The sequence below is a fragment of the Cupressus sempervirens genome, chromosome 10 (assembly GCF_028749045.1).
Source record: "Cupressus sempervirens isolate cs-2001-9-10 chromosome 10, ASM2874904v1, whole genome shotgun sequence".
NCBI lineage: Eukaryota > Viridiplantae > Streptophyta > Pinopsida > Cupressales > Cupressaceae > Cupressus > Cupressus sempervirens.
Window position 1 is genome coordinate 575,863,719 of NC_143127.1, and position 12,488 is coordinate 575,876,206.

The 12,488-nt window shown below is 33.8% G+C and overlaps 1 protein-coding gene and 1 pseudogene across 8 annotated transcripts in view; one reads left to right on the plus strand and one right to left on the minus strand.

Annotated features, from left to right (window-relative positions):
* SWEETIE (HEAT repeat-containing protein) overlaps positions 1–12,488 on the minus strand; it is a 314,166-nt gene that overhangs the window by 245,346 nt on the left and 56,332 nt on the right. For all 8 annotated transcript variants that reach the window (XM_089806951.1, XM_089806947.1, XM_089806950.1 and 5 more), the window contains exons 5-6: positions 7,348–7,437; positions 7,170–7,257 (exon numbers count right to left, since the gene is read on the minus strand). In XM_089806951.1, the coding sequence (XP_089663077.1) occupies positions 7,170–7,257; positions 7,348–7,437 (178 nt within the window). The remainder of the gene's footprint in view (positions 1–7,169; positions 7,258–7,347; positions 7,438–12,488) is intronic.
* Positions 9,988–10,132, plus strand: LOC149535182 (U6atac minor spliceosomal RNA; annotated as a pseudogene).

Genomic DNA, 12,488 nt, shown 5'->3' on the forward strand with positions numbered 1-12,488 from the left:
CTTGAGTTTGATAAAGATTCTTCTGATGAGGAACCTGATCATCATGCATCTCCTGATACTCATGTTGGTCATTCTACTATCTGGCCTAGTGGTGAGCTAAGACAGTTGCTGATTTTCATGATGATGAGTTCATTGATGGGAGAACTGGTCGGAAAAAGAGCAAAACTACAGATTCTATTAACTTTTCTCTCATGGCCAACATTCACAATGTGTTTGAACCTCAAACATATTCTGAGGTTAAAGAAATCAAAGAGTGGGAACGGGCCATGCAATCTAAACACTAGAGCCTACTGAAGAACAACACCTGGGTCCTTTCCGATCTTCCACTAGGGAAGAAACCCATTGCCTGCAAATGGATTTACAAAATCAAATACAAATCGGATGGTACTTTGGAGTACAAAGCTCGTTTAGTGGCAAAGGGCTTTTCTCAGCGTCAAGGTATTGATGATGAGGAGTCTTTTGCTCCTATTGCAAAGATGAGCACCATCAAATTAGTCCTAGCCATGGCAGCACAGTTTGGCTGGAAGGTTCATCAGATGGACATCAAGAGTGCTTTCTTGAATGCTGATCTCCATGAAGAGGTCTACATAATGCAACCTCCTGGTTTCAAGGTTGCTAGTAAAGACCACCAGATTCTAACATTGGTAAAAGCCCTCTATAGCTTGAAGCAAGCCCCTCAGACATGGTACATAAAAATTGATAAGTACCTTAGTGATCAAGGCTTGAAGAAAAGTTCTTCAAACTCAAATCTGTACATCAAGAATATTAACAGTGACATCATTCTTCTAATTATTTATGTGGATGATCTTATCATCACTGGCAGTTCGGCATCTTTGATTCAAGGAATCAAACAGAATTTATGCCAGTCTTTTGATATGATTGACCTTGGGCTCATGCATTATTGCCTAGGTGTTGAAGTTTGGCAACATTCTTCTAGTAAATTCATCTCTCAGTCCAAATATGCCAAGGCCCTGTTAGACAAATTTTGTATGCAAGATTACAAGCCTGCATCTACACTTATGGAGAAAGGTCTCAAGTTATCAGCAAAGTTTGATTCTCTTTCCATTGATGATACTACATACAGGCAACTAGTAGGTAGCCTCATCTACCTCTCTGCTACTAGGCCTGATATCAGTTTCACAGTCAGCTATATTTCACGCTTTATGACAACTCCTAAGGCTGATCATTGGATGGCAACAAAGCATGTGCTTCGATATGTGAAAGGCACTTCAAATTATGGACTTCTGTACTCTCGAAGTTCTAATCCTAAACTCAATGGATTCACAGATTCAGATTGGGCAGGTTATGTTGATGATAAAAAGTCAACTTCTAGATATTTGTTCAATTTGAGATCAGGTGCAGTCACATGGACCAGTAAGAAGCAGCAAGCAGTTTCTCTCTCCTCTACAGAGGCCAAATACAAAGGGACTGTTAAGGCAGGATCTGAAGCTATTTGGCTTCGTCGGATGCTTGGGGATATGCAAATGTCACCAGCAGGACTGACTACTCTGTTTGTTGATAACGAAGGCGTTATCAAGTTAGCACAAAATGCAGTCTTCCATGAACGAACCAAGCATGTGGATGTTCACTGTCATTACATATAATAGTTGGTTGAAGACAGGACTATAGATTTGCAATATGTTCCTACCACAAATCAGATTGCAAACATTCTCACCAAGTCTCTTGGTCCTGATAAGTTTGTCAAATTCAGAGGCCAACTTGGTGTTCTAGTCAGATTAACCATTAAGGGAGAGTATTACAATAGTAGATAATTGTCTATTATTAGTGAATGGTGATCTATTGTAAATATCTAGTTAGTTTTAGTTAGCGTTTGCTTTGTTAGCTTTATATGTTAGAATAGAATATTTCTATTCTTTTTGATAGTTTCCTAAGGAAATATCGCTTTATTCTTTTGTAAATATAGTCCTCTCGATCTCTATTAATAACAAACAAGTATTTAACAATTACTTCCGTAATATGTGACACTTCTAAAGTTTTGAAATTTTGTGCCATTGTTGAAGTATAAGGGTTTGGGATCTACAGCTGAACTATTGTAGATTCAATTCTAAGACTACTTGAAAAATTGTGCAGAGGTATACGATCTGTCATTTTTCCTACTGTATTAACTATTGCTAAGGAAAACTTTTAAGTTTTCTTGCTGCTGGAGGTTTTTCTGAAATTTGTGAAGGGATTCACTAAAATTGTTATATCAAATTGTGTGCTACTTAATCTGGAGTTGGTTGAGCGCCAATTTCTATCTATTGCTAGGTGTTATTTTCTATTTGCACTTTGGGAGCAACATTTTCCAAATTTGCAGTTGCATTTGTTTATCGAAGAATTCTTTGTTGTTGTTAGTCTTCATTTCAGACGGTTTCAAGGAATGTCTTACATATAAGTTTATGGATTGTAACTTCTAATTTTTCTAAGTATTGTTGATTTAGATAATAGGGGATATTTTATCAACTGGGTTGTTGGTATTTTGTGAAAATACTTAGTGTCTAAATTGATATTGAAATCTGAAATTTTTTAGCTGTATATTCCCTATGTAATATCTAAATATTTGAATTGAAATTATTATTACAAAATCTTCTACTTTGCTGCTATATTGTTGTATCAAAATTGCAAAACCTCAAGAACAAAAAAAAAAAATCAATTCTTCAGCATAGATTGTTTCGAAGTCTGTAGGGTTATTACATTGAAAATGCTCAAAAAAGCAGCCAAGAAATTGAAGAAAAAAATAGATGTTGAATCCCTAGTCAGGTTTTCAAGAAAAAGAAGGTGCAAATTTTGTGCACTCTGGCAAATATTTTGAAAATTTTGAGCTAATAGTTTCAAAGTGAAATTAAAACTTTTCGAAGAGGCTAGGAATTTGCTTTGATACCATATTATGGTAAATTAATGAACGTGTTATTAAACAAAGATCATAAATGATCTATAATATATATACAAGTATACACAAGAATGTTTCTATAATGAACAAAGAGAGAAATAGAAACATTTTGAAGACAGAAAGAGACCGTTTCCATAAAGAACAGAAGGAGTTTATGGAAGAAATACAAAACGAGTGACCATTAGAAAAAGACAGAAGAGGGGGTAAATAGAAACTATCTAATGTCATAATATTTAGCAAAAATCTACTTTTCATTGACATAATTTGTCTTACATGAAAGATTAATAATAGACAATCCTAAGTATGATAATTGTTCGGTGGATGTTTTGCAACTGACAGTTTGTTCAAATTCAATCACAAAATAGGCAGACCAGCCACAATGTATGAGACAAAGTCTCTCCTACCTTAAACGAAAGGCTCTCCCTTTTCACCATTCCTTGGATCAACTCAATGTATGCAAGAAGTTGAGAGATTTTGTAAGGGGATTTACCAATATTCTGTCCTCTTATCTTTCAGGAAAGAATCCACTTACCCACGGAGCGAGTAATGGGCAAGATGAAATATTTAAATACACTTCTATCTAATAGTTGAAAACAGTGATACCGGTAAACCAACACCAACTCAGAGGCTAATTGAAAGCGTATTAGTCTGGCTCTAAGTCTTGCTTTAATCTATTCTATAAGAATAACCTCTACCATTGGGGTGCAAAGACTTCCAGAAGTAGGGAATTCTAACTATTTTTCCTAAATTTGATATGGCAATACAAGCTACAGTCAAAGCTTCTAGTTTGTGTATCACCACAATCGCTCGCAGTCAAAGCTTTGGCTCTGATTGCTTCTTAATTCGCTATGCTCTATTATAAACCCACAATAACAACATGAATCAAAGATAATAGATACAAATCATAGTCAAAGCTTCGGCTCTGATTGCTTCTTCATTCGCTATATTTTATTATAAACACACAATAACAACATGAATCAAAGATAATAGATACATATTATAGTCAAAGCTTCCAATTTGCACTATTACAACTACTCTCAACCAAAGTTTCAGCTCCAATTGTTTCTTTATATTCACTTTCTTCAAAATAGTATTACAATCAAAGTTATGCTTGCACAATTTTATCAGAGCTTTCTTGCATACAATAAAAGATGATTTTTACAATGAGATGGGCACTCCTTATATAGGGAAAAAAAAGTGAGAGAAAGGAGGAGAAAAAGTTGAGAGGAACTCAACCACCTTGACCTAGTCAAACTAGGTGAGAAGAATTATTTGATTACATGTCACGAGGACATGCAATTGCATCACATGCGATTCATCTTCTGTAACTACAAAGTTGAAAAAAACTTGAAGGTAATGTTGAAGCTGTTGATTCTGAATGAATCAAACTTGTAGATTATCAACAAAGGCCTTGCACTTGATGGTGCAATTGTGGATGATCACTAAATCAGGAGTTCTTGTATTCTGTGTCACTGCAATCACTTTGATGAATTGTGAGGTGTCATTTGAAAATTTGATGTAATCAAGTTTTTCCTCATTCCACAATTGTTGTGAATTCTTCTTTGTCAAATTCACACATTCTAGAGTTTTGAACACTTTAAATACCTTCTCAATGATACCTGGATGTAAACCCAGAGTAACATTTCCATCAGCATCTTCAATTGATTTATCTCTTTCTTTTTTCTTTTTTTTAATGCTTGGCGCATTCCCACACAAACTCAGGTTCCGAGGCTGCCATTAGGAAAGTGGTGACCACATGAATTTCGCTTCTTTGGATTCAAAGCATATCTTCTTGACGGGATCTCTATACTTTTTGAGGAAATTCTAACATAGCTTGAAGAGTGGGCCTCAACATGAAGATGAAAACATCTTCCGATAAGATTGGATCCTTGAAAACTTTAGGATTTGAGTTACAATGATAGATTTAAGAGGGATGCGTGTTCGGAGTATTGATTAAATACTCATAGAACACATGTGATGGATGGAAATGCTCCTAAAAAGCATATGTATTTGGACAAACAGGGCCAAAATAGTACATAGAAGGATGGATTGCATGTGGGCAAAGATGGGTTTTTGTTTGTATGGCCAGTAATACAAGCTGGATGCATATGGATATGTGAAAAATGAGAGTTTTGGAATTTTAAAATGTGAGTTTTCACCCAAATCGAGTTCTCTCGATGTCATTGCATGTGGTAATAGCTCCTAATTTTACATAATGTGAAATATACAATCGCATTAGGAGAATGTAATTGCATGTGATGGAAAATGCATGAAGTAGGGATTAGCATAGAAGGTGAAAGCATGTGGATGCACTTGCATTCCTGGGTGGAACTTCAACTTTCTTCCAAGAAAGAAACAACTTCAACTTTCTTCCAAGAAAGAAACCGAAACAAATAAGAAAAACCAAGAATAAAACAAAATCATACCTCTTACTATTGACTCAAACATGACAAACTTCAAGATATCCCTTTACATGCAATTTTGTTTTTGAAGTGTAGGAGAATTATTTAGCATTTACTATGAGAAGTTTCACGTTGTTTAAAGACAAAATGCAAAATATATGGCATGCCTTTGAACGAAAAAACAAGCCAAATAAAGCAACATAATAGCAAAGCAACCAAGAAATAAAAGTAAAATTGAAATCTTCCTCTTGGAGCTAAATGAGCCAAAAATGAAGGAAAGAGAAGTTGAAATGAACAAGTCTTCTACAAAATTGGATTCTCCAAGTACAAATGCATACAACTCAATAGCTTTTGACCAATTCAAAGATGCAAATGGTAATCTCCAAGGTCAAATACATGGGCATTTTCGCATGTAGAAGGCAAAAATGCAAGTTAGCAAACCCTTGAGATGCAAAATGTTTTTGCATAATACATGTTACTGGGTGTTTCTTAGCAAAAACGTGCCTTTCATATGCAAATGCGCAAGCCGTTTTTTATGTTCTTGCTGAAAAACGTGATCTTCACATGCCAAATCATGCCTCCAAGTCCAAAAAACGTGGCCTCCTTGATGAATTGTATGGGCCAGAAATGCATTTTTCTAGGTGTTTCATGTAAATCGGACTCTTGGAAGTCCATTACATATATAAAATAACTTGTTTTTGTCATTTTCCTTAGTCAAATCTTTTCAACTCAAGTGCAAAATCGCACACTATAGATGTAGTTGCATGTAGCATATTTGAAAAAGACATGTAAATGGGTTGCACAACTTAAGTTACTAATTAAGCACATGTCTAATTGATTATTGAGTAAAAACCACTTTAAATGGGTCAACATAAAATATTTAGACTATATAGTTTACATATTGAGCAGATATTTCTTTAAAAGCAACATTTTACTTAGATGTTTTAATTAAAACATTAGTCTATATAGTGCACTATAGTCACTTAAGTGAAAATTTTTAAAGCAACTCAACATGAAAATATAACATAAAATGCACTATAGTCACTGAAGTGATAAATTTATGTGATAACTTAAAACCATAACATATAGTGAATTTATATTATATTTTACACAAAGTGAAACTTAACTATGAAATATAGCATTCATATTTCAAATATTTGATTGTGCATGGAAAGTCCACTTTTTGGGCACTTAAATGATCATATCTTTTGACTACTAAGTCCGACTAAGCCCTAAGATATAACAAACGGAAGGGAGAACCAAAAGCAAGAGATTAGACAAAACAAAAAGACTAAAAGCAACTAAACAAAAACTCAAAAAAGCAAGGATGTTGAAGGCCTCAATAATCAAGCATAGGCTTAATAAAATGAAAACCAAAAAAGGATTTGACAAAAAGCCTTAAGTAAAAGGATTCATTATACAAATTGGGGTTGATTGATTCATTGATATTGGCCAATTAAATAATTAATTGTCTCAAAGAAATGCGAAACTAAGTCGAAAAAGTTTTGTACTGTTACCTCCATTTTGTGGTACCAAAATGCTAGACAAAAATAATAGCATCAAGAATCAAGAATCAATCCATAGATACAGAGCATTTAGATTGCGGCAACTTGTTATGAGTTACTAACATGCACATTAAGCCGAATGCAACAGCTCCCAAAGAACGGTTTGCAAGATGGAAAAGTGGGACCGAAGTTGTTTATGTTTTACATGGAAATTTTTAAGTCTTAAGATGTAAACTACAGTTACAAGCTCAAATTTCAAAAATATATATTGAAAAACATACTTTTTTATTGAAACAATTTGCAAAAACATGTCATTAGTTGAGATGTGGTACAGGAAATAAAAGAAACTAAAATGCATACAAGGTCATTTACCTTTAACGAATGGCAAAATCAAATGTTTCTGCAAGCCTCCTTCCAAAGTTCTCCCCAAACCAAGTTGCCCTTTCAATTTTGGCTGAACCTAAAATCACAATCAGAGAACTCTTAAAATTTTAAATGATTAAAAAAGTGATAATCTGTTAAAAATACCAATGTATATTGAATTACATACCTGTGAATCTGGATTTAGACCAAGGGCTACTAATGCTCCCAATGCCTCTGCAAATGCATCTCTGACAGATGGAATAGGATCCTCCAAAGCCTGTCATTACAAGTCCAATACTAATCTTACAAGTGCAAACCTATTTAATATTATCAACCAGAATAAGGCTCAAAATTTGACCAATAAGAATCTATCGATGCTTGTACGTATGCAGAAAAGCAATTAAATAGATAGGCACGTCATAATTAATAAATTGAGCTGACAAGAGATTTTTTATTTTCCATTTATAGACTTGTAGTATCCCTTGTTGCTTAAAGTGTCTCTGATGATAGTTTATAGTTATTGCACCTAGTTCTAAACTCGTTAAGCACTTCCCTGAGTCGCAAGTTTCTGAACCATCTCTAACAATTAAAAATTTAAGCAATAAAAATCTGTATAATACCATTAGAGATTAGCATACACCACCAGAACTACAAGTGATATTATCTGTAGAAAATCAAAACATCTATTTACTCAATCGACTCCAATAAGATCAGTAAAACAATTGTTCTCTCCAGCCAAAATAAATTCCTAGCTGGGAATTTAACTTGCCCGCATACACGCTGATTCTGCTTGAAGACTAACAAGTAACTCACAGGGGATGCTGCAAGACTACCTCAAGACCAACAAATCTGATACAGCAACTTGATTGGTACAAATAGCAAAAAAGGCACAAGTTCAAACTTTAATATTACTTAGACTGTAGTTTTGATCTTTAGAAATTTCAGTCTCATCTTGTTACATCCCAATTTTTTACCCAATTTAAAATATTCATATATCCGTTGAGGTTCACATGAAGTCGGTTGACAGTTAAAATTTGTTATAATCCTGCAAAATGATAAGATGGTTAGCCGTTATGATCATTTATGATTAATAACTTGTTATGGTAATATGATTTAACTACGAAGAGTTTCCTTGTAGGGAGCATGTCAAAGGGTGTTGAAGATAGTAGCTGCGATGGAGATCTTTATCTCTGAAAATATGAACATTATTACTGTTATTGTTACATTCAGCTGAAAAGGACACGTAAGTTTTTAATTTGAAATAATAAATATAAATGACGTGTCATTCACATGCATTAAGGCATGAATATTCGAAGAGTCATTTTTAATTATAGGAGTTATGAGAAACTCAAGAGATCTTCGGTTAGAATATGAAGAGTCTCTTCTATTGTTATATATTCGCATCAAGCGATAAGCATTGTACACTGAAAACATTTCACTATCAATAAAGATATTTTTGTGTTGTGTGGCTGGGTTTTCCCCTTCATTCTTGAAGGGTTTTCCCAGGATATTTCTGGTGTTCTCTATTTCAGTTTTTGTCTCTTTCTTTTGTCTGGTTATTTTCATGGATTTCTGGGCTCTAGTTTCAACACGGTATCAAAACTCTAGTTCAATAACAGCATATGAAGGAGTTTAATCCTGGTTTTGTTAAATCATTTTTGAGGTGTTTCCTTTTGGCATGAGCATTTGAATAAATTTGTCAGAGGTTATATGTGATTTCTATTTGTCTATGATAGATTTCTTTGGACTATGCTCTTTGTGAATTTTTCATAGGTCATATTGTATCTTTGCATCTAGCTTCATTCTTCTCCTCCCTCTCATGCGCATGTTTATTGGGCAAATTGTTAGTCTTTGTCATTTATTTATGTTGATGCCTCATATTGCTTTTGTTCATATATCTATTGCAATTTGTAATGAATATTTTTAAAACAATCTATATGTGGTAATTATTGATAGCAGCAAAAGCTATCATTTATATCTGTCTTTTTAGCAACAGCAATATCACTCCTATTGTGATGTTTCTAGCACTACAAACCTTCATCTTAGGTAAATTATGCTACTCCCCTACCTGAGAAGTATTCAAGATAGAGCATTCAAGATTGATCTTCGATGGCTATTGGTAGCTCTTCTTTCTCATATGGTTCTTTTCAGCAGTCAATGTAAGTTTTTTTCTGTATTTTCTGGAGTTATTTTTCGTCTCCTTACCATAATTGTCTACCATCAGTTCTTGGAATCTATTCCAATGTGTAACGGCTCACTCCTTTTCATCTCTGCCTAATAAAGCGCACAACTGTAAGCATACATTTTTTTTATCATTCCCTTCTTTCATTTTATCGGGTCTCCAATATATAATCGCTTCTAAATTAATTATTCAAATTCCTTATTCGCTTTCCAAGCTGCTCCCGACAATATCTCTATGTTGACACATTTTGCAAAGGTTGTTCGATTTCAATTCTGCGGCACTTCTCTTCCATCTGTGGCACACAAAGACAAATTCAAATTAATTTCGCGCAGATCGAAATCGTCTCTATAAGGAAAATGATTGCCTTCAATTTCCACGACGCAGCTATCACAGTTTTTGGTTGCCCGCTGTCGGTGATGGTTGGTTCTATTTTGAAAATGGAGATCGATGGTTTGCTGACTTTTGGAAGGGAAAAGCAAATGGTGAAGGACGATACTATTACAAAAACAATGATGTTTTCTGTGGTCACTTTGATAACAATTGGCGACATGGAAAAGGACTCTACATAGAACCAAATGGAACCAGGTGTCTTTAACATCTGTTCGAGCCAGATTTCTGTGTGGACTTTAGAGCTCTTAGTTTAGTGTGTTCATAGAAAAGGACAAACGATTGGCATCTCCCTTGATAAGGATGGGAACAGTCTTCAGACTTTCCTTCACATGCTGTTAAGTCTATCTGTAATTGACGGATCTTGGTTTGGCACCATCATAAAGATAAGTATTTTATTTATTTAATTTTAAATTGGTATATGCATCTTGATATATTGGGTTGATCTCTCTTTGTTATAGGATGAAGCAATGAGATGAGGTTGCTTTGAATTCAAAGGGAGAGGCTCAACTTCAAAGGGAGGCTTCATAAGTTATCTTCTTGTGAGAGTTAAGAGGGCGTACTTGCGAAATCTCCTTTATTGTCATATATGAAATGGTTGTGAATGATTAGATTTGTAAAATTTATGACAAAATTATTTTACCAATCTTTTTTTATTGCAAATGGATGCAATAGGATTTTGGAGAATGTTTATTCACAGTCACATTCAAAGGATATTTGCTTACAGCCTAAGGACTTTAAAATGATCAAATATTGGGGAGTAGTTTATGAGCTTTTTTTTTGTGTAAAAACTCTGGTTTTTGTGACCTCTGATTTTGATCTTTTGAGGATAGATACTTGAGGAAGCCATCTTTGGCAATGTGAGGACTGTCCTAGCTGAAAGAAGAATCACTCAAATATAAAATGACATGCATGGTGTATTCTTACAACTTATTTTTTAGTAGTCATTTCACTAGGAATAGTGAATATTCTAATTAGAATTGTCATTAATATCTACTTTCGTTGTAGGAGAAAAGCAATGATTAAGAGAGAGATGTTTTAGCTTCAGAGGGAGGCTTCATAATTAAGAGGGAGTACTTATGGAATCTCCACCACTCTCATATATGCTTGTGATGCTTATAGGATTTGTAAAATTTGACTTAAATGGAACTAAGTCCTATTTTGTTATGCATATTCTTGTGTGAATAAATGAGATTGTAAGATCAGCTATGATAACTCTTTCACTATGCGATAGTAAACATCATGTTGAGAGAGTCCATGATGTCATCACGTTGAGAGATTCCGTGATGAGAGTTGGATGTCATGTGGAGAGATTCCATGACAATTCACGTTGAGAGAGTCTGTGATAAAGGCTTAGCTGTGAGTCTTACAAATCTTTTCATGTTGAGTGATTTCATGAATGTGATTAATTGTTCTATGTTTTCATGTTGAGAGATTCCATGAATGTGATTAATTGTTACAAGGTTTCATGTTGAGAGATCCCATGAATAAAATTAATTGTTACAAGGTTTCATGTTGAGCAATTCCATGAATATGATTGATTGTTATAGTTTTCCATGAATCTAATAGGATATATGGGATAAAATTTCATCATTAACATTTTGGTTGCAGTCTTTTGTGATTATTCAGGTAAAGATCTCTCTCTGGCTAAGAGGGAGTGTTGAAGATAGTAGCTATGATAGAGATCTTTATCTCTGGAAATATGAACGTTATTACTATTATTGTTACGTTCAACTGAAAAGGACACTTAAGTTTTTAATTTGTAATAATAAATATAAATGATGTGTCATTCACATGCATTGAGGCATGAATATTCGAAGAGTCATTTTTAATTATAAGAGTTATGAGAAACTCGAGATCTTTGGTTAGAATATGAAGAGTCTCTTCTATTGTTATATATTAGCATCAAGCGATAAGCATCGTACACTGAAAACATTTCATTATCAATAAAGATATTTTTGTGTTGTGTGATTGGGTTTTTCCCTTCATTCTTGAAGTGTTTTTCCAGGATATTTTTGGTGTTCTCTATTTCAGCTTTTGTCTCTTTCTTATGTCTGGTTATTTTCATAGATTTCTAGGCTTTAGTTTCAACAAAGGGGTAGAAGCATTGTTAGAAAAGAATTGGGCACAGGAGCATCACCATCACTGAGCAAATGGGTATGAATCTTGAATCACCATGGGTGAGGACCTAGCGACTGTATAACAAGATACACACATTGGACACAAATGAGCTATTACATAAACATTAAAAACATTAATAATCTTAACTTAATTAAAGTACATACCTTTATTGGATTATGGTCGACATTTCCATCACTTTATTATAAAACATATTTGTGTACATGCACATAGATATAAAAATAAAAGTGACACCATGGTATTATTTTATACAAGATTTTATCTATTTAATACATACATTTAAATACGTGTACAAAAAATAAATAATCTTCCAAATGAAACGTATTTAGATATATATATATATATATATTTAAAAGGTACGATCTTGGATGAACATTTAAAATGATGCCATCTTAATAAATATATTTACGTGCAAGTAAACAAATATTCTTACAAATCATCTTTTTGATTTATAACCTTCAAGTTCTTTTCCATATTTATTTATTTTCTTTTAGAGGATGAAATGTACACTTGGCAAGTGATATTGGTGATTCAAGAAGACAAATCTTTTAACTTTTTATGAGTTACGGCTTCTTGGAAGCCTTTGATATATCGAATGCCTCTTTATTTATGGAAGCCGA